The sequence below is a fragment of the Cheilinus undulatus genome, linkage group 6 (assembly GCF_018320785.1).
Source record: "Cheilinus undulatus linkage group 6, ASM1832078v1, whole genome shotgun sequence".
Classification (NCBI taxonomy): domain Eukaryota; kingdom Metazoa; phylum Chordata; class Actinopteri; order Labriformes; family Labridae; genus Cheilinus; species Cheilinus undulatus.
The window spans coordinates 28,471,981-28,495,122 of NC_054870.1; the positions used below are offsets into that span (position 1 = coordinate 28,471,981).

Sequence of the window (23,142 nt, forward strand, 5' to 3'; positions counted from 1 at the left end):
AACATTATGGTGTCACTGAATATAATATGTAAAACATGATTCTGCATCATTGATTAAAGAATCAAAATAAACTTTAAATATTTTATTTTGTAAGTTCTCAAATTCAGTTTTTAGTTTTGGAATTAGACTGTAAATGCTGTTGCAAGGTACGCAATGGACAAGACATTAATTTACATTTTCCTCATCTTAGGATACACATATGACTGTTATAAGAACATTAGCAAGATTTTCTTGAGAAATCCTTATACACATGGGCTGGACAAAACAGGCGAAGATATAAGAGGACCTGCTTTGTTCACAGGGAGGGAGACGGGACAAGTCTCACAAGTTGAAAATTTCTCACAGGAGCTTTACTTTTTTTTCACTCTATAACAGAGGGTATTATTGTGCATTCATTGCATGAAAGATAGACTGTTTCACACATCTTTTGCATTGGATATGTTTCAAATTTATCAGGGCACTGGCCCACACACAGTATATGGAAGGCCAGAAGAACAGGTGGAAAGAAGCTAATTGATAACTAACATTACTGTGACTGAGTTGTTAGGGCTGAGGGGTACTTGTACTCTTTGGGTATATCAAATCAGTACTTAAACTTCTTAAGACAGTTTTAACAAGAGTAACTACTACTATTGTACTTTTCCAGCTCTGTTGACTACACAGTAGCACATATAGGCAGAGCAAAACAGCAAAAACTTGAGTGTTGATATTTCAGGGTTGAACATTTCAGAGTTGATTTGAACTCTATTCTGAATGAAATGGTCTTCAGTGCTGGAGTCATTTGACAGCGTTGATCTACTAGTGTTAGTTCAACTCTGTAAAGAGTCAATTGATCTAATCTCTGCCCACTGCAGTTTCAAATCCTGGGGGATGTTGAGGGCTGAAAGTGTTTAAATGTGTATTTTAGACGTTGATCCCTGCTGGGGTACTTTAGCTCGTGTTTCTGGTGGATTGTTGTTTGTCAACAAAACAGGTTATCTACTGAGTTAGAGTTCCTACCTGTGACTTAAGTTGTTCCTGAAGGACAGAAAGTGTGTGTTCTTCATCAGTATCCATTGCCTTGCTATGAGGTTGACTCTCTGTTTCAGTCTTTCCAGAGGAGACCCACCCTGCCACAGATTTTAAGAGTTACTGCACAGCTCAGCTAACACTGTAGATTTTTCTGTTTATTTTACTTTATTATAGAGGTGTGACTTTACCTGAACAACCTGGGTGGAGATCTATTCTCTTGTTGTTCTTGCCAAAAAGGAAAAATCATATTTTACTGGAAAAACACCTCAGCAGCTACTCAGAACTTAAAGCAAACTTTGAATGAAATACTTTTACTTTTACTTGAGTAGATTTATAGACCAGTACTTTTACTCAATTAAAACAGCCATGTACTTTTACACCTCTGGCCAGATCTTTTCAGAAATATCTTAGAGGGTGATTGGCTGAAGGTTCTGTCCATCACATTCATAACAGGCCATCAGAAAACAAAACTTATGACATAGTAGGCGTACACTGCTGCTGTGGAATAAACTACATAATGCAAGTTTGACAGGCAACCGTTGTCTTTGATCACTATCAGTGGAACTAGTTGGTAAATTAAATTCTTGCAAAAGTTGTAGGGAGAAGCCCCAAAAAATATTTTTCTGTAAGAAAACCTCTGTTGGTGGAAAAAGATGTTTCCTTTTTGATGTTGTCCAGCTCTGATTAAAGAGTTGAAATAGCTACATCCATTATAATCTCTCCACATGCTGCCATTGTTTACAGGCCTGCAGTACAACTAGACCACGCCTGTAGACATCCTTTTTCTCCTCAAATGTTGCTGATTGCTCCAGTCATAATCTGTTTGAGAACAAGAGTTACGGCTTGAAGCTTTGCAAAATGGATCTGTCTGATGACAGACATGGAATCTTGGAAATTCATCAGCTCTGCAGAGTTCTAAATATATGTGTTACTGTATGATGTATCATTCTGAAGAAAAGTTTCAAATATTCAAAATATGTAGTTTTGTATAATAAGTATTTAAATTAATTCAAAACCAATGTTTGCACTTAAGTGTATTTGCATTTTTTGTAAGCTGCTGGACAAGTACAAGTTTTGTTCTTTTCATGTTTTAAAATGTGGAGAATGACAATAAGTACACCTTTAAAAAATAAAGGTCATAACCTTTGACCTAAATCTATAAAATGCCCCTTACATGTGATATAAAAGATACTATCAATACACTGACTGTATACATCAAGATTAAGGCATTAAAAAAAATACTTTGAAATATTTTACTTTTGGAGAGATAAATCTAGAATGCATGTAAGTTGAATTACATGCAAGAAAATTACTTTTTTGATGATACTATGTTTTTTATATGCACCAGTACATGCCATTTTAATATGTGTTTTCTGTTATTTTTAATTCTAATCCTCTACATCAGTAGTTCCCAACCTTTTCCCATTTTTTACTGCTTTTCACCATTTTTTCTCCTATTTTTTGATCCATTTTACCTTGTTTAACCCATTTTCTGTAACCCTTTAATCCACTGCTTTTCTGACGAGTTTTACCATTATTAACCCATTTTTGTTCTCTTTGCCAATTTTCACCTTTTTTGCCTCTTTCACAATCATTTAATCATTCTTCCCTCAAAGTAATTTTAGTCTTCTACTTTATTCTCTGGCATCCTGACATTTGTGCCCATCATGGCTGTTTCTTGACAGCTGGGACCTCAATGTATGACAAAAGTGCAAGAAAAGGTTGGACAATCCAAAAAGTCCTCAAACTAAAAAGACTTTTCTATACTCATTAGAATTTAGCTGACCCAACACTCTGTGTTTAAGTTTGGAAAAGAAAGTGTGAATGAAACAGTCGAATGTAGACCTCAGCACAGTGTCGGTTTATGAATGAACCCACCAGAGTCTGACTCACCACCTCTTCTGTTGAAGAACTTCAATGTTGCAAATATCAAAAGTACAGTCGTGGCTCATTCAACAGGAAGTTATCTGCTGTTGTGAAATAGGAAGTGGGTGTAGCCATGGTTACCTTTTGTCTGACCCTTTTGTAAGCAGCAGCCAGCATGGATCAGATACACTCTTCCTCTGAACAGCACACTGAATAACTATGTCATTCAAAAACTCCCCCGAGTCATTGTCACATCTGCCTGGAACTTGAGCACAGTGTGTACTTGTAGTCAGTCTATTTAAGGTGAAGAAGCTCACCCTCAGATTGTCATTTAGTTTTAATTCATACTCCAATTCATTTGTTAAACATAACATCTGTTTATTATTATAATTAAATAAATAATCATCTGCTTCAAATTGCTATGTTATCCTGTCAGCCGGGCTTTATTGTAATTGTAATTAAAGACTAGCTCTAAGTTTTTCCTTTCATAAAAACAAATGCAGTTTATTTGATGGCCAACACACACACAGCTGTGGTAAATCATCCTTGTAGTCACTGGTCCACTATGACTGGTGGTATGAGCTGCTACACTGCAATGAAATTAAACTTATACAAACATGAAATCAAAATCAACATGATTATATACCATTTGAATAGAATATAATGCAGCATTTTTAACCAGCAAAGGGTGCAACTTGATGTACAGAATATATTAAATTATATTATGATGGTACAGGATAGGCAAACATAAGCCACTGGGCTTCAGCCTATTCCTTTTTTAGTTGCTGTCTGATAAATTATTGTGTAAAAAATGGTTTCATTTTTGTTTTTAAACCAAAATAAAGCATTCATACAATTTTAAAATTTATGTATTGTTATTATTATTTCTTTTTAAATTGACTTAAAATGCATTTCTTTACAAAAAAAGAAATTATATAACACTGTCATATAAATGTATCATGAGTTGAGAATAGTTATGTATAATTTGGGCTCCTTTTAAAACATGTCCCCTCCATACTTACCGTGATAAACTCTTCATATAGCCTACTATGCACATTGGAGCCTGGGACTCTGAGAAATGTCCACAATTGCACAACACATGCTCTATTTATGAACTAAAAAGTTTTTCTGAGTCATCCCACAAGCAGTCACTGTGTAACTGGCCTCATATCAGCAAATCAGAGCTTCATGTGAAATCCTGTGCACACATGTGGAAATGCTGCTCAACTGTTGGCCGATTCATTGATTTGCCAACATGGAGTGTCAGGAGAAATAAAAGCAATCAGAGTTAAATCTAAGCATTGCACATGGATGCAAAACAGTCAGGACATGGTTTACATCCATTAACCCTTATCCTTAGAGTTCTTTGTCTTTAAGATGTGTTGCTGTTTACTTCACCACAAATGTCCCTGAAGACATCAAGAGTTCCACTGAATGGAGTTCATTTTGCACACTGGTAACCTCATTAACATGATTTAATCCATCCAAAATTAATTTAAGTCCATATTTTGTTCTAATAAAACAAGTAATGGGACATAACTTGACTGCCCTCCATTGAGCCAGTGCTGGGGCAGAGGAGTCCTTCCATTTTACAGAAATGCACTTTTAGTAGCTATTAAAGTAAGATTACAGAATTTACTTTGATAACAGTCCCCACAGTTGAAGATCCCAAATAGACAAAGACATGGAGAGGGTGTTAGATTGATTTCCAAGACCACTGAGACAAATGAACATATTTCTTCCAGCAGGGGATTACTTTACCGCAAGACCACAACATATGAATAAAGGACCTGTCTGTCTTTTACACCTCCAGCACAGAGGACATTTCTGACAGCAACACACTCAGTTTTACTAGAGTATATGTTCAATGGAGAACCTTAAATTGTAGAAGTTTGAGCCTCAATTTACTTGACTCAAATTGAACATTAGAACAAATCTGTGACCTCTCTTCTACGCTAATGTCTTCTTTGAAATTGACTTCCTATTTATTTTTACAAGTGTCATCTTGACAAACCTCTAGTGAATGTTGGTAAAGTTTAGACATTAACTTTTTTACTTGACTGATCATGTCAGTGTTTTCTCCAGTACTGATGGTTCTAGCAACTGCAAGATTAAAAATTGTAATCACAATTAATCTTAGAATTTCTGAAGTTTATTGCAATTAACCACATCCTTTTCATCGCATTTTAAAATTCCACTATTTTGCATTCAAACTGTTCTTTGTTATTGTGGATTTTCTTCTGCCTTAAACTAAGGATAATTGACTTCCTGCTGCTTTCATAGGTAAATTGAGGAATTTAACATGAACTTAACCATAAAAAGGGTACTTGTCATGGATGAAAAAGGCTACAAGGGAACAGTAATAAGGTAAATGTTTGAAAACACAAGGTGCAGATGACTTTAGTCTTGTCTGTGAGGTTTTTAAAGTGAAATGAGACATTGAGGAGCAGTAATGTGCTTAGATGGGGCAGTTGCTTTATCAAAGTGTGTTGAAATGAACAATAAATCATTTGAATAACTGATATTGAAAAAAGTTAATTCACTAATTGTGGACCTCAGTTTATTACAATTAATGCAATTTATCTTGACAGCCTAAATTATTATTATTAATTCAATTTGCCACCTGATAGAAAGGTTGAGCTGCTGGAACGGAACTACATGCCACAATTTCAAATAGCCACTTTCATTAATGTTTAAAAAATTCAGTTGTCTAAAAGGAACTTTAATAACCTGTTTTATTATATTTTCTTTTTTGCAACGCACCTTTACATGCACACAGTCAACACACACTTTAAGCCACTCACAAAATACTCTGATGTACTCAAAATGTTGCCCCTAATTTGTGTATGATAGCCAATACACTGGTATGACGTGTGCTGTCTTATGTTTTGAATTAGATTAGGCTATATGGCTATTCCAGGTATTCGCCACACAGCGGCAGGGTGAAACTGCTACTTATGTCGAATAACAATGACTACAAATCCCAGCATCTGTCTCGGTATACGGAAGTGGGGGCGGTTGGCTCGGTTTGAATTTACGTGCATTCCGGTTACATTTCAAGACAGGCGGTAACATGCAGATTAGATAGTAAAAGAACACCGCCCTTGAGTAAACGAATGTAGATTAAATTCAACGTCTCGCTATTGGCAACGATCGACCGTTACGACGTTTGAGATGTCATGGTAGTTGTTATGGTTGTGAATCGTAGCCTAGCATGTTTAGTTCATAATATAGCTTGATTCTACGTCATTGTACATCAATGAAACCGTTTCACTCAGACGAAGAGGAAGAGGAGCAGTTGGGTGCTTATCATAAAGAACTGAGACGTAGGTGCATGCTTTACATCGTTAAATTTGCTAATGGACAAATAGAGTGCCACACTAGACATGGATAACGCTGGACAATATGCTGTGCAGCATTTACCCCTTTAGGTGTATTTCCACAGTGAGTTTTCGCCGCGCTGTTGTGTCATTAAAACGGTAGAAGTAAGAGAATAGGGCACTGAAAGGTATGTCACTCCCACCTGTTGCTCCTCGAGCAAACTGAGTCACAATTCTCCTGACCTGTCAAAGTGATGTGAAATTGTTGATTAAAAGGCGATTTTTCAAGATAACGAGCATTTTCCTGTCCAGCTCACATTTCAGAAAGCAAACACAACTCCTGGTCCTTATCTTCATAGATTTTTCTCTGTTCTGATTGCTCGCCTTGGACGCTATAAAAGTGTTTAAGTTTGTGCAAATCCAGTTAAAGACAGTCATTATTAACTCATATTATTTTTACACACGTGCTTTTTTTTTTACTGTAGCATACTAAAGTATTTACTTTGTAAATCATATTGTGGTTTTAGTAAACAGGACTTTGCGTGTATTAATGCTGTTATTTGTTTCATAAAGTCAATATTATTTATAATACTAAAATATACTGATACTATTATCAACATATTATTTATGTTAATGATCATTCTAGATACATTCAGCAATAAAAACTGCAGCAATGATGTTTGGGAAGCCACTATAAGGTTGTGTCTCCGCTTATTTAGAATTTTATTTATTCATTGTCTATTGTAAAGTTTGTAGTCCTATCACTTAAAACTTTCCTGGATGTTTAACTGTCATGGTTTGCATTAGTAGTATACTCTTTGATACTGTTGTCTTTGTGTATAAACGGATTCCAGAGCGGGCCAACAAGAGTATACAGCATCTAAGCAGTACTCTAGGTCATCTGTCACCTGATGAAGAGGAGGAGGGTCCCAGAGGTAGAGATGGCAGGTTCTCCAGTGCCATGTCTGAAGAAGAAAAGGCTGCATGGAGTCAAAAGACACAGAGCGAAGCGGGTAACTCAAAGAAAAACTGCATGACATCTGTCTGGCAAAGAAACTGTAATGCAGCATCTGGAGATTTCCTTTTGCATTATCTTGTTGAATGAAAAATACACAGTTATGTAAAATGCTTAGTGTGTCTATTCTTGTGTAATTTTGACACTTAAGCTAATCAGCTGTGGAGCCTCCTGTTGAAGCAGGGCAAAGACATTCCTTCTTCTCTCTCGCCTTCAAAGAAACAGTCTCCATCCAAGGTACAACATGCAGTTTTTATTGGCCTAATTTTATTAGAACTGAGAAAAATGTAGTCCTTATTAGGATGTTGTGAATCATTCAGGCTTTTTGAATAACGTGCTTATCATTCATCTGTTAATTGCTTCTGTTCTTTCCTATGTTAAATGGTAAAGCAGGAAGGAAGGACTAGTTTACCCACTTTTCAGAATTTGGTCCCAACTATTCACAACCAGTCAGAGTACGTCCAGCACCTGGAAGCTGAGGTCAAATTCTACAAGGTATGGGAACATCAGTGTCTGTGTGCTCTTATATTAATTTTTGTTTATTTTTTGTGCAGATTTGGAGATATTCTAATTCCCCCATGTTTGCCCTCTGTTAGGAGGAGCTGAAGGCTCTGGAGCAGCGGGTCGAAGTGGTGATGGTGGAGAATGAGAAGTTACATTCAGAACTCAAATCCAAAGCTGCTGATGATTCTCTGAAAGACTATACTATTAGAAATACTACGGTAATGTGTGTGTAAGAGTCTGGGATGTGTTCTTGTGGTTCTACGTGCAATGTATATTACAAGGGTCAGCAGGAACATTTGTACACGGCAGAAATTTTGTTTAGAAAGATATTGTGGGGGCTGGACTGTCAAATGAACTAAATTTGATAAATATTTTGGTCTAATTGACAAATATTGTATAGGTATTTGTATATCCTTTCATTTTCTAGTTATTAACAATACGATAAGCTCCTCACAGCATACAACATACAGCAAGAATTGAAAAAAGTATTACAGGAAATAGAGGCATGTTTACCACCTTTAGCTTGGGATGAAACTAATTTGAAACAAATAACCTTTTTGGGAAAAGTGGCTCATTATCTGCCCTGATGTGTTCTTCAGGTGAACGAGAGTTTGCCAGACAATACAGGCCATAGCATGCTGCAGAGAACAGAACACACTCCATGGAAAAATGAACTGGTAGGGATGATGGTGCTATTCTCTAGTGGTTTATGGCAGCCATTAAAGTTCTGCAAAATTATATGCTTTATGTAAAGTTTTTCTAGATAAATAAAGCTCGACTGGTTCTTTGAAGACTCTTGGAAATATGTTACAGACAATTTCAATGTTATTATTTGTATAGGAAACAGTTTGCATTACATTTTATTACATGCTTTTGTGCATTTATTTTGAGTTTACTTTCACATAGACTAGTTTTAAGAGGCAAAAACAACAGACAAAAAAGGAATATGTACGCCCAAACATACTATCATTATGGATTTACAGAGTCACTGTTTTTTTATTGGGACAACTTTACTCTGCTTTGATGATGTCTTTGTTCACCAGGAACAATTAAAAGGCATTTACCAGGCCCAGATTGAAAGCTTGGAGGCGCAAGTCATCTCCCTCAGGTGTGAATTAAGAAGAGCCAGTGAACATTAGAGGATCAATACGATTTTCCCTTCCTGACCATTTTGCCTCTCTCTTTCTTCTTTTCTGTCTTTTCTCCCACCCTCAGGAAGGATCTTTCAGTCAGTCAGAAGGAGTGTGAGGAACTGAAGGTTCGTCTGAGACACAGGGAGAAACAGGCGGCAGATAAACTGAAGTCTGACAAAGCCCCACGTGTTGAAGGACTGTGTCTGAAGTGTGCACAGCACGAGGCTGTGTTGGCCGGGACTCACACTAATCTGCATGTCCAGACTATTGACAGACTGACAAAGTCAGTGATAGTACACACACAAACAAACTCATTCTAATTTAGCTATTCTGTATCAGTTCTTCTATATAAACTCTTAATGCATTTATATTTCCATTCCTTTTTGACAGAAATTTGGTTGCTATGTTTTTCTATGTGTCTGTGAGTTATTTTCTGTTTGCTCATGCTTTTTGATAATCAGGAAACAAAATATACAAACTCATATATCCAAAAATATTTAACCTCATGGTTCTTTGCGCTTGTTATGTACTCCCAAACTTTTAGGGAGCGTGATGAGTTACTGGTGGCTCTGCAAACTGTGCGGGCTAGTCAGCAGGAGTCTCAGCAGAGGGAGTGGTCAGCCTGTCTCCAGGTCAAACAGGCTGTGGAGATGGCAGAAGAAGCAAATCTATACAAAGCTAGGGTCAGAGAAACATATATCACACATACATGTCTTTTTGATAAATATCATGATTACACCTTTCATCAAACATATTTTTTTCTATTTAGAAAGCTTTGTCCCTCAGTGAGAGATTCCATCACAGTTGTCCTCCAAATTTTGTTTTCCTCTTCATGCTGTGGCCCGTTATCTCTGGCTAACCTTCTGTATCCGTCTGTATGCCTGCAGGTGGAGGTGCAGTGTGAGCAGATGTCCAGGGAGCTCGCTCGCCAGAGGGAACACCGAGAACAAGAAGCACAGGTTTTACAGAAGAGACTTTCTGAGGCCAGAGAGGAGGGTCGGGCTGAGGCCCGCAAACAGAAAGAGGAGCTGGCACATGCTGTAATTTTACCCTGCTTTATTCGGTGTTTACAGAAGTCTTGTATTTCTTTAGGAACCTTTACTTACTCTTAAATGGTGTTTGAGAAACATTAGAGGAAATAGCTATATTGTTTGATTATTGTAAGGTGGATATTCTTCAGTATTTAATAGATAACAGTTCATATTGTTGCATCTGTAGTGGCAGTTCATATGAAAGTGCTTTCTAATGTTAGCAAACACTTACGTTCTAAGGATTCATTTTAATCCTCCTTATCATTTATATTTTAATCTTTGAAAAAGGAGAAATTGTGTGGTTTGTGTGTTTTTCAGGTGGCTGGTCTCTCCCAGGAAGTAGCTGAGTTGCAAGGGCAACTGGACCGAGCTCAAAGAGATAAGAACTCATTGACCAGTCAGCTGGAGGATACTCTTAACAAATTAACCAGTCAGGAACAAGACAATACCAAGGTAGACTGTTCCCAAACCTCAGTTGCACCCTCTTGTATTTGTATTTTGCCATAGGTTCTTGTATAAGTATGTGTAATTGAGTACAACTTTGAAAATAACCATGTTCACAATTTAGTAGAAACTGACCTTTATATATAAGAACTACAACAGCTAAGAAAGATTTCCAGTTTAAAAGTTTTGAGGGTTTGTACACTTGAGTTGTACTTTAAGGCCATAAAAAGTCTTAAAAAGTCATGTTTTCACATGTGAGAGGTCTAAAATTTTTGAAGCAACTTTGACTTAGACATGTCTTTATCCGGTCTTCAATATCAGGCCACATTAATTAGACATTTTTATGAAAATATATACTTGTAGTGTATGTTATGATTAATATCACAGTACCTCATAGTGATAGAATAAAGCCATTAAATGTGCCATTAATAACCTTTTTTCCTTTCTACCCAATAATGTATTATATCAGGGAAATTTTATGAACAGCGAATTCATTTAGAGAATTCAGCTCTGTCTGGTGTATTAAGAAATCCCACATGCCTGTCATTTTTTACTGTTTGCAGGATAAAAATGGTATTAATTTTTCTCTGCACAGGTTTAAAAAAAGATCTTGTATTTGATATTAAAAAGTGTTTAGCAACTCTGTGAAATAGTCAGCTGAAGCCTGTGGTTCACTTGCAATGCTTTTGTTAAGACACTGGATGGCAGCAAAGGTCAATCTATAACAGTATTAAAGTGTGTTTGTAAATTTAACAGATATAAGTTTCCGATCTTCGTGTGAAGATGCTTTTATTTCAGGTTTTTTGTGTGCAAATGATAGCAAAGCAGTGACATTAATGTCCAGCATGCTGTAAAATTTTGTATGTTCTTGAGCTGTCATGAGCACACATTAATTGTACTCTCTACTTTATGGTTGACTGCCAGTTGTGGGAAGGAGAAACAAATTTCAAGTGTCTAATTTTTTCATTACAATCAAGTATATTACTACTCACACCGATTTGAATTATACATGAAACCTATGATGAATGCAGAATCAGAGCAAACATTAAGAATTTACTCTGCTGTTATAAACATTGTAGAATAGGATTTAATCAACTTATAGTAGTGCTTTCAGATGAAATTTGAAACTCATAGATTGTGGTTGGATGATTGAATGTAGCCAGGTAAAAGACTGGTTGGCAGGTTGAGTCATTTGAAAGACTTGCCAAGCTGAGGTTAGATTAAGCTGTTAAGAAAGGAAAATTGTCTGTAATAGATAAAGGAAACGACACTTATCAGTATTTGTTAATCAAAGAACTGGCTGTTTTTACTACTGCTGTCATCTCTAGGTGTGTGTGGATCTGCGTTATCAGCTCAGCCAGGCCCAGCTGAAGAAAGACGAAACAGAGCGAGAGATCCGAGAGCTGAAAACCAAGACCAGCAGACAAATGGAAAAGGCAGCACAGGTACACTAGTATTCTCTCTTATTTGTTTGTTTAGATTAATTTGATTATATCATTTAGTTTCTTAGATGGCCATTTGTATTCTCAGTAGATTAACTGGCAGTCTACATTTTTAAATGTAAGAAGCAAAATCAGGAATTCCTCAATTTTTTCCCAAATGTTTGGAATTTATCACAAATAGTTTTATCATGGGTTAGTTTTCTGGTATCAATATGAAGAAATATTCTGTGCAATGCAGAAAAACATCACAGCTATTTAAAAACATGGCCCATTACAAAGAAAGCTTTGCTGTTTCATACTTTTTCATCTTTTTGAATTAAAAAAATGAGATTTTGCTAATATTTGATCGTTACTTGAACTTGTGAGAGTACATGAGGTTTTAGCACCTCAACACTGAGCCTTCAGTGTTTTAGTATTCCTGAGAGCATAAGGTGGTTTGTTGTGAAAGATTTCCTCACCTCTTCCCTCTCTCCATCCATCTCTGCGGGACAGGAAGTGGAAAGGCTGAGCTCAGAGCTGGTTGGCTGTCGGCAGCATCTGGAGGCGGTCCAAAAGGATGGGAGCCAATGGCAGGCCGAAGCCCTGAGCCTAGCAGAACAGCTGGCAAATGCCCAGCGCCAACTGCACCTCACCAGGTAGTACCTAATCCTATTATGCATGCCACCACACTCACACACACACAGCACTCCCCTCTGCCCAGCTCCTGCCCAGCTCAGCCCAGTCCAGTCCAGTTCAGACCAGCACACCAACTGTACCGCACCAGGTAACAGCTAATCCTATTATACAAACCACACACACTCATAAACACTCATAAACACACATGCGCGCCGCTGTGCCATGGTCCCGGTACCAACTGGACCTCACCAGGTCACCTCTAATCCTGTTAAGCATGCCACAACATAACGCAACAAACACACGCACTTAAACACACAAACACAGTGCCCGGTCTGTGCCACCAGGCCAGTGCCCAGCCCAGCAACAGCTCCAGCAGAGCCAAAATGGCGCCTGAGCCTTTCTTCTATCCCTGGCGCGTGCGTACACCCTCATGCACACATACACATGGAAAAAAGTGTGACTGGTGGTCACTGGACAGCCTGGCCTCCATGCCACCCGCCAATGCCCTGCACCCATTCTCACGACAGGCACTACCGGCTCCCCTCCCTCCTTCCTCCATCATCTTTCTTTTTTTAACCTGTTTCTGTATCCTTCTGTCTCCTCAGTTCTCTGTATAACATCTTCTCTTATCTATTTATTCTACAGTCTATCTGCATTTACCTGCGGCTCTCATCTCTATCTCTAAGCTGTCCAAATTTTTATATATATATAATTTTGCATTCTTCTTTTAAACCTTCCTCTCCTTCTTATTCCCTTTTCCCCCTACCCTCTTACATTCCTCCCTTCTCCACTCATCCCTCTGTCCCTTTCCTGTCATCCGCTGGCTGCAGGTCCCTTTAACACCAGCCACTGCCAGGGCCATGCCAGCCCATGCCAGCTGCCCAGGGCACTGTCTCACCCCTGCTGCCCACAGCCGAGGTGTCTGAGATGGGCACAGATGTGGTGGTGATGCCCTGTGGTGCTAGAGGCTACGGGATGCAAGTTTGTGTAATCTGTGTGTGTGTGCATGTCCATTTGCGTGTGTGTCTGTTAGCTTGGCGGTCTCTGTGTATGTGTGTGTCCCCTCTGCAGCCCCTGGCTTGATCTGTGTTTAAGTGTGTTTGTCTGTCAGCTGGCCAGCGCCAACACACTGGCTGCATGGCGAGCTGTCTGGTGTTTAAGGGATGAGACGAGGACTGTTGGTGTGTGAGTGTGTTTGCAGCCAGCTGTGGAGAATGACATGCATATTAATATGGCAACATGATGACTTTGACCTGTACTAGAGGAGCCACTGGACGAAACCATTTAACTGCCATGTGTGCGGGTGTATGTGCATGACAGAGTTTATAGTTTTATCTCTCTGCAGATGCATACTGGGTGTTTGACAGCTGTTGACTTGGCTGAGCGTGCAGCCATTCCAATTCAATTTTTGGTCATTGGTAGTAAAGCCACTTCTGACTCTGTTATAATGTGAGTAGTTTCTTCTCCCTTAGTATTGCCTGAGAGAAACATTCACTCCCTGTATTGGTAATCATATTTAATGTTGGGCTTTTGGCATAAGCTTTAAAAACAAGTGATGTGATGAGAAATCCACAGAAAATGGAGGACACAAGTATAGCAAAGTATAAATCCTACTCTGAGAAATTGAGAGTAAACTGGTTGCTCAGTTTGAATGGGAGTTAAAATCAAAGCAGCAGCTTATAATGACCTGATTGCTGTGATTCTGAGAGCCTGCAATTGATCAAAAAGTAGGCCTACACTTTTAAGAAGCCTATTTGCCATTTCTATGGGTTTTATATAATTTGATATAGCAAGGTCAAATAAAATGCCTGATCACAGATGCATGTACAAGCAGGGAGGTACTTCTTCTTTATCTGAACTTGAAAGTATCATTCATTCAACCCCACCTGCAGAAACATGAGGGCAGATGTCAAACAAATAAGGAATCTTAATATCTGAATTGGCCACTGTTTGCCTAACATCGGCCATCAGCCAATAATGTGGGCATGAACTAGGGCTGAGAGTTTCCCCCGGCCTCACGATACAGAGGCCACGATCCGTTGTGTACTGCAATATATGTTGATTTGGGATAATAAACATGTTGTAATAATCATGTCCCACACAGAATTTACTACAACAGCTTGTCTTTATGAGAGTATGTTGAAAAAGGTATAGTTTTAAGGATCCTACACATTAAAAGACATCGATTCAGATCTTCAAAGATCCATTTAAATTAAAATAGTCTATTTTTAATCCCTACACTATTAATGAATGCAAATGCAGTAATATTTAACTTTCTAAACTCCAAATGGCCCTCTCTGCTGTCTCTTGCTGTTTTTTTTTTTATAATTCATATAATAATAGTCTAGTATAACTCTACTATGAGCCTGCTTGCATTTAGTCATAATGCTTTTTTGCTTAATTTCTGCATTAAATGGCACCACAGCATTACTCACATTCCTTAAACAGCTGTCTGAAGGCTTCATTATCAGCGCCGCCTTAAATCCTTACAAATAGAGCATAAAGTGCTGCTTATGATCTTATTTAGGAGTCATTAGAAATTTTGACTTGACAATATCATTTAGTGATGGTTGGGTTGACAGGCTAGCCCAGTGAGCTTAGCTGTTGTTGCTGCCTGCTTATTAACCTGTTGTCGTTTGTGACAACAGGTTAATAGAAGAAACAAATGAAGAATGGTGTTGCTAAAGTGTTTTACCTTGTTTATTGCACAACTTATGTGGCTCCTATCCAGCTCCTGACTTTCTGGTGTTTGAAAAAACCTGAAACAATCCAGTATCCTTGCCTTTAGCCATGCTGGCCATAGTTAGACACTTTGATCCATATTGCTGGTGTGAATATCCCCTGTAACTTGTTTTGGTGTGGTGTGAGGCTTGCACTGCATCATGTGGTTTAGTGTCTGCTGCCATCTTGCTGGATTTCTGTTCACTGCACCATAGGGGATGCATATTTTAAAGTTGCAGCATTTGTGGCCATATTGATTCTGTATCAAAAAGCTTATGGGCAAGAAGCACGTGACTATGTATTGCTTTATTGATATTTTGTGCTCAGGCCAAGTATGAACTGATGTCAGCTGCAGATGTTAATCTGTTGTGTCATTTAAATTTAATACAGACAAGGTGACCTTTTGGATTATTCAGAGCACTTTTGAATATGAAATTGTTTGAAATTATAAATTTTGACTTTTAAAGAGATTGGAATAGTTGTACTTAAGAGGCGAACCTTTGCGGATGAAGGTCTTTCATTGTTATTACTAATTAGTATTCTAATAATAATCATGATTATTATTAGAACATTAGAATTAGCAATCAAAACCCAGCACTGATTTTGACTGGTACCAGTTTAAAGTGTTGCAACCAGCCAGTCTCAGAGGCCTTTTTGGGGAGTACTAAACCTGGGGGGGGGGGGTGAATATCTGCTGCTTGGTTTCAGTTCTCATCACTTAAAGTTCAGCTGTCATAGAGGCTGTTTTACCCAATCAAATCTTTTCATCCACCCATTGGTCCTAGTCTGAGCTATCTGGAAAAGATCTATTTTTACAACATTTTTCAACCTGAAGGAGGAAATATTTCTAAAACTGGGAATCTGGGAATTATCCTAGCAGCTCAGAAAAGAAGCATCAACCTCAAATGCCCACATCAACACACATCCATGTCACATACACCCTTGCTGAGCTTTGGTCACAGCTTGTGTCTGTCTTCAGGCAAGAGCTGCTTTTTAAATTTGTACTTTTTAGTTTTTCCCATTGTCCTCACCAGCTCTGTTCTTTATTGCTTTTTTCTCCTGCTGTTCCAAACTTAACAAATAAAGCCTGAAACGTTGTTCTCTCCCCTCCCTGTCTTTACCTCTGTCTCTCTCTCTCTTTCTCTCTGTCTGTCTGTGGCCCTTCTGGGGTTATGCAGAGCTACATGTGGTTGATTCATAGTCATGCCTCTGTTTGCCCTGTGTTGTTCTTAACTACAGAGCCATGCAAAGTCTTTGTAGCTGCTGTACACTGCTCTGTTACTGTGTTTATGTGTGTTGATGGAAAGAGTGTGAGAATCACAGTAGTGGGGCTGGGAGGCCTGCGTATGACCAGCCTTGGAAGGCATTACTTTGATTCTGTCGCTGTAACTTGCACGTTCCCCTCTTTCATTTTGTCCTCCTCTCGTGGCCCAAATGATCACAGCCCACCTTCAAACAGGGGACATGAAGCACAAACAGCCTCTGCTTGATTTCTGATAGCCCTACCTTCCCTCTGATTAACACTTATGTATGCACACACACACACATCCACACACACTTGTTTGTACAACTGCATGCCTGCAAATGCGCACACTGATACTCACATCAGTCCAATCCACATGCCTGCACACACAGACACAAACACACAGATGCATGCACGCATCCGGGGGTCCCATGGCGGCTGGTGCGCTGCGCTGCGCTCCAGGATTGGATCATCAGCCAGCTGTGAGTTGGACAGCCCAGGATCTGTCCTAATCCCCACCACTCTGTTCACATCTCCCTCACACACACACATAAACACGCACACACACTTTTCAGTCCCAGCCCCAGCCCAGCAGAGGGCTTTACCAAGTTTGTTTTGTTTGTTTGCTCCTGCCTTTCTTCACTTACTTTCTTTTCTTCTTTGCTTGTCTCCATCCGGCCTTGTCTTTCCCTGTGTTGTGATCACAGATCCCAAAGGCCACAGTGAAAACTGCCCAGCATAACTTCGGTCCCAACACATGCCAGATAGGCGTGAATGGCTAGATGTGTGTTTGCATGCGTTATTTTATCTGTGGATTGTTGAGACCTGTATGCAAGTAGATTTTTTGTGATGCACCAAAGCTTCCACCAGTTTCATTATCCCTATGAAATCAAGCATCCATGTTCATGAGGGGGCTTGCTCTAAGCTGTAGATAGATGGGGAATGAAAATATTAACTCTGAAAAGTTAACTTGCTGTCTTGGTTTTCTAGATCTTAGAGAACAAATTCTCATATCTGTGACTTTCATTCATGGACATTTTAAACCAGCAGTTGCTGCCTGCAACTTACAACAGTAAAATTGTGGTAGTCAGTATCAGACATAAGTTGACTTTCAGAGCCGTACAGAGCCCAGTTAGACAGAGTTTAGGACTAACTGGACCACCTTTCTTACGACATAAAGAATAAAAAAACTGTGAGCTTTTCATGCTGTGAAGGGTTAGTTGTTGTGTGACTGGTTGTGTACAATGACTGCTAGTAGAGTGATTAGCTCGGTCCTAGCCACAGCGGCAGTTTTGTCAGAGCTGGATAATGTCTCTTTATTGGAACAAGGGCAGAGAGCATCCTAGATAGTTGCGGTCGCCATATACTAGGTTTTCACCTAGTCTTGTTTATCTAAACTTATGTTTTTTTGTGGGAGAATTGCCAAATAGATCATGTGCTAGTTAGGTCTGCACAGTTAATTGCAATTCAGTTGTGATGGCATTATTAGCATTTACAATAAAGGCATTGTAAAATTTAAGAATTTATATAGTTTATTTTTTTATTTGATGTAGAAATTTTTACCTGCATTGCTCTGCTATTTTATGTAGCTGAGCAATTCTGTGTCCCCAAGCATATGATTTTTTTTTTTAATATTTTGGATGGTGGCTGGTGTATATTAACCATGTTTTTACACCATTATCCTGCAGTCAGATGATAATCAGCTAGCTATTGATTACTCTCAGATTAATTGGTGCCTAATCTGACACGCCAGACAGACAGTTTCACATAAACATTGCAACTGATTTAATAAAGAAATGCTGTCCAGATCTGATAAAAACTGATCATTCAACAAGCAGCCATTGTGTACACTGGCTTTCATTACATGGCCTTCTGAAATGTATGTTCGTTTATATACACTCAATACTTGTTTGGGGCTCCTTTAGCACAAATTACTGCATCAGTGTGTTGAGGCATTGAGGCAATCAGCCTGTGGCACTGCTGAGGTGTGGTGGAAGCTCGCTTTGCCTTCAGCTCATCTGCATTTTTTGGTTTGGTGTCTCTCATATTCTTCTTGACAATGCTCCATAGATTCTCTATTGTGTTCAGGTCCAGCAAGTTTGTAGGCCAGTCAGGCACAGGATGGAATATCGTGTTTCTTTAACCAGCTTTTGGTACTTTGGACAGTGTTGGAAGGCGCAAAGTCCTGCTGGAAAATGAAATCAAAATCAAACAAAAGTTTGTCAGGCGTAAGGAAGTATAAATTCCTATAAAAAATTCCTGGTATATGGCTGCATTGACTTTGGACTTCAGAAAACACAGTGGATCAACGCCCACAGATGACATGGTATCTCAAATCATCACTGACGGTTGAAGCTTTTCACTTGACTTCAAGCATCTTGGATTCCTTGCATCTCTAATCATCTTCAAATGAATTGCAAACTTTACTTTCATCTGAAAGAGGACTTTGGCAGCAGTCCAATTCTTTTTCTCTTTAGCTCAGGGGAGATGCTTCTGACTTCTCTGGTTTAAAAGTGACTTAAAATGAGGAATGTGACAATTGTAGCCAAATTCCCTGGTACATCTGTGCTTTGGGGCTCTTGATGAACTGACTTCAGCCTTAGTCCACTCCTTGTGAAGTTCCCTCAAATTCTTAAATGAGTTTTGCTTGACAGTCTTCTCAAGGTTGTGATTATCCTTGTTGCTTTGGCATCTTTTTCTACCACACTTGTTCTTTCCTTCCACTCAACTTTTTATTAATATGCTTGGATACAGCACTCTGTGAACAGCCAGCTTCTTTAGCAGTAACCTTATGTGGCTTACCCTCCTTGTAGAGGATGTCAGTGACTGTCTTACTGACAATGGTCCAGTGAGCAGTCTTCCCCATGACTGTGTAGCCTACTGGACTAGACTTTGAGACCATTTACAGGCTCAGGAAACCTTTGCTGCCGTTTTGAGTTAATTAGCTGATTAGAGTGTGACACTTACAGTGCGTTCCAAATTATTATGCAAATGATGTTTTTCTCAGATTTTCCTAAATAGTTAATGCGAATGACAGTGTAATTTTCAAGTCATCAACCATTAGAGCATAATTCAAATTTGATTGAACAAACCTCCCAGTGATAACTGTTTTTTTTCCCAAAAAATAAAAAAACTCAAAATGCACTGTTCCTCATTATTAAGGACAACAGAGATCAAAACATTTTAAAGGCTGTAAAGTACTTAAAATAGTCTTTTGTTGAATATGCAGCATTAGGAGGTCATATTTACTGAACTCAAAAGTAATTTCAATCAAAAACATCTTAACAGGCCAAGTTACATGTTAACACAGGACGCCGTCTTTGATATCACCCTCACAATTCTTGCATCCATTGAAATGTTTTGGAGAGTTTCTGCTTGAATTTCTTTGCAAGATATCAGAGTAGCCTCCCAGATCTGCTGTTTCGATGTGAACTGCCTCCCACCCTCATATATCTTTAGCTTGAGGATGCTCCAAAGGTTCTCAATAGGGTTGAAGTCAGGGGAGGGTGGGGGCCACACCATGAGATTCTTTCCTTTTATGCCCATAGCAGCCAATGACACAGAGGTATTCTTTGCAGCATGAGATCGTGCATTGTCATGCAAGAAGAGAATTTTGCTACGGAAGGCTCGGTTATTTTTTTTGTACCATGGAAGAAAGTGGTCAGTCAGAAACTCTGCCGAGATCATTTTCACACCGTCAAGGACCCTAAAAGGGCCTACCAGCTCTCTCCCCATAATTCTGGCCCAAATCATGACTCCGCCCCCTCCTTGCTCACATCACAGCCTTGTTGGGACAAGGTGGTCATTCACCAACCATCCACCACTCCTCCATCTAGACCATCCAGGGTTGCATTGCACTCATTAGTAAACAAGACTAATTGAAAATAAGTCTTCATGTATTTCTGGGCCCACTGCAACCATTTCTGCTTGTGAGCATTGGTTAGGGTTGGGCCTGACCGATTGATCGGCGGGCCGATTCATCGGGCTGGTTATGGCATATGACAGATTAATCAACATCAGCCAATATGTAGCCAACATATTAACCCTTAGCGCTCATGCAGCACGGATCCGTTGTGCCTTTCTAATCATGTCTTCCAAGCATTCGTAGCTCTTACAGAACATTTTCTAGTGAGCCTGGAACTTGGCTGACTTTTTGTAGTCTCTGAAGACAGTGTTGTCCTATACAACAATATGTGACACAGTTTATAAAAATGTTGATAACTTTTGAACCGCAAGTCATAGAAACGTACCCTTCTTTTTCCTCTGAAAGCTGACCATTTTGCCGTTCGTTTGCTACCATCGATGTCTCCATAGCTCGGAGCCCGGAACTTTGGTGACTTTTCGGGGTCTTTGGAGATTAAATCCACAGCGTTACATCGGATAATAAGCGTCTTTTTATCCCTTTTAAATCCATTTTTGATCATGTACTTTGACTTTCTTCAGTGGGCAGCCATATTTGTTTGACATGCAAAGCATTGTGGGAGTTGTGTTTGTGTTCATGTACAGTATATATCCGGTGTATATCAATGTTCTTATGTCATGTATCGGCCAATATATCGGTTATCAGCCAATATATCGGATATAGGCTTTTTTTTTAGCCCCCAATACCGGCATCAGCCCCAAAAATCCCATATCGGTTGGGCTCTAGTTAGGGGTCGCTGAATAGTAGGTTTATGCAGACTGCAAGCCTCTGGAGGATCCTACACCTTGAGGTTGGTGGGACTCCGGAGGCACCAGCAGTTTCAAATACCTGTTTGCTGCTTTGTAATGGCATTTTAGCAGCTGCTCTCTTAATCCAATGAATTTGTCCGTCAGAAACCTTCCTCATTATGCCTTTATCTGCATGAACCCGTCTGTGCTCTGAATCAGCCACAAATTACTTCACAGTGCGATGGTCACGCTGAAGTTTTCCTGAAATATCTAATGTGTTCATACCTTGTCCAAGGCATTGCAATATTTGACGCTTATCAGCAGCAGAGAGATCCTCTTTCTTTCCCATATTGCTTGAAACCTCTGGCCTGCTTAATAATGTGGAACATCTTTCTTTAATAGTTTTCCTTTAATTGGGCTCACCTGACTAATTATCGCAGGTGTCTGAGATTGATTTCAGTGATCCAAAGAGCCCTGAGACACAAAACCATCCATGAGTTTCATTGAAAAACAAAAACCTGAATATTTATGACACCAAAATCAAATTTACATAATAATGTGGAGCGTGGTGTAGTTTACAGTATTAAACTTTTTCATAATATTCTAATTTAATTGGATACTGAATTGAGTTTTATTAGCTACAAGTGATAATCATTACAACTAGAATGGCCGTCTGAGGCGGCAGACCCATGCCAAAGCAGCGTCACCAAGGAACTCACGCTCCCATTGATTACTATGGTGTTCAAAATGTCGAAGTGCGAGAAAAACCGAACAGGTGCGCGGATCATCACCAAAATCTAATCGATTCTTACCTGTCACTATCCCAATATTCCCTGAACGTTTGGTGAAGATCCGACTTTCCGTTCTCGAGTTATCTTGTACACGTACAAACAAACAAACAAAGATGCGGCACCCTTTACATAACCCCCTGCCAATTTCATCGGCGTGGGTAATTAAAAGAAAAAACTCTTTAGATATTTAAATGTAGTGGTGAACCTAAAATAAATTTGTTTCAATTTTTGAATTGTTCCACTGAAATAAATAAACTTTTCCATGATATTCTACCTTATAGAGATGCACCTGTATTTAGCACCTCAGCTAAAATGAGGTAACTGTTAGCCTGGATGCATTCTTGCACCAGTTTTACTAATCCAGCACACATGTATTGATACCATCAATAAATTAATGCTATGGGCAGGCCTGGTCTGGATGTAGTCCTCTTTTTGATCCATGAGGAAGAAAGTGTGGACTACAGAGCAAACTCGTGGATCTTACTGACACTAAAACCTGACTCCAGAGAGCTGATGAATAAATCAAAAGGATGGTTCTCAAAGAAACAATACGAGCAGCTTATAGGTCATTGTAATAGATGACGTCTAATTAGTATTAACCCATTCTTTTAGGGCACAAGAACCAAGAACTTATGTTAATGCATTGTAATTGTAGGACATAACAGGGTAAATTCCACTGATATCAAGGAGGTAACTGGACAAAAACTACAGCTGAAGTACTGAAAAAATGCCTTCACTTTTATTGATCAGTTTAACTAACTACTGTGTAGGTCTTACTGGTAGTGTAAAGTTTGAGGAACACCTCTTCTGTCACCTTTTAACTTGAAATAACATGTTGATACCACGAGATATTTATTTACTGCAAAAACACAAGTTTTTACTCAGAAAGTAATCTAAAACAAGACTGTAAAAGAAGTCTTGTTTGTTTCTCTGGTAATACCAGGATATTAGAAAGTCACTTTCAAAGATTACTCCTTTTTGTGCAGTCACAATGCATTGTGAAAAGTAGAGCACTATTCATGATCACTGACCACCCAATATGTATCCCATCATGCATTGCTATGCCAAGGACAATGGCAGTTGGCTGCCACAAGAGTGGAGTCTGACATTGTTTTTTAATTGGGCTGATGAGCTAACTGTATAGTTCCTACAGAAAAGTGTATAGGATAGTATTGGGAGTATTTGATTTCACAGTATGTGTTGGAGAATATGAGTCTGCTAGATGCTGAGATCTTAAGAGGCATTTTTTTCATTTATGCCTTTACTGAGTTTTGTAGCATTTATTCATAGAAATGTACCCAGACAGGATATCAGAGAAGCCACCAGTACACAGTAGTAAATGGGGCTAACAGTTGG

The 23,142-nt window shown here is 39.0% G+C and overlaps 1 protein-coding gene across 5 annotated transcripts in view; it reads left to right on the forward strand.

The window, feature by feature from the left end:
• The first annotated feature begins 6,017 nt into the window (after positions 1 to 6,017).
• Positions 6,018 to 23,142, forward strand: part of sdccag8 (SHH signaling and ciliogenesis regulator sdccag8) — a 73,651-nt gene continuing 56,526 nt past the window's right edge. For 4 of the 5 annotated variants that reach the window (XR_005992006.1, XM_041789336.1, XM_041789338.1 and 1 more), the window contains exons 1-13: positions 6,018 to 6,203; positions 7,052 to 7,210; positions 7,364 to 7,449; positions 7,603 to 7,707; positions 7,809 to 7,934; positions 8,316 to 8,393; positions 8,760 to 8,824; positions 8,932 to 9,132; positions 9,394 to 9,532; positions 9,737 to 9,889; positions 10,199 to 10,333; positions 11,653 to 11,769; positions 12,259 to 12,401. Coding sequence is in view for 4 of the 5 variants with exons in the window: in XM_041789336.1 (XP_041645270.1) it covers positions 6,137 to 6,203; positions 7,052 to 7,210; positions 7,364 to 7,449; positions 7,603 to 7,707; positions 7,809 to 7,934; positions 8,316 to 8,393; positions 8,760 to 8,824; positions 8,932 to 9,132; positions 9,394 to 9,532; positions 9,737 to 9,889; positions 10,199 to 10,333; positions 11,653 to 11,769; positions 12,259 to 12,401 (1,574 nt within the window). In the remaining variant the exon portion in view is untranslated. The remainder of the gene's footprint in view (positions 6,204 to 7,051; positions 7,211 to 7,363; positions 7,450 to 7,602; positions 7,708 to 7,808; positions 7,935 to 8,315; positions 8,394 to 8,759; positions 8,825 to 8,931; positions 9,133 to 9,393; positions 9,533 to 9,736; positions 9,890 to 10,198; positions 10,334 to 11,652; positions 11,770 to 12,258; positions 12,402 to 23,142) is intronic. The other variant, XM_041789337.1, reaches the window with a different exon arrangement.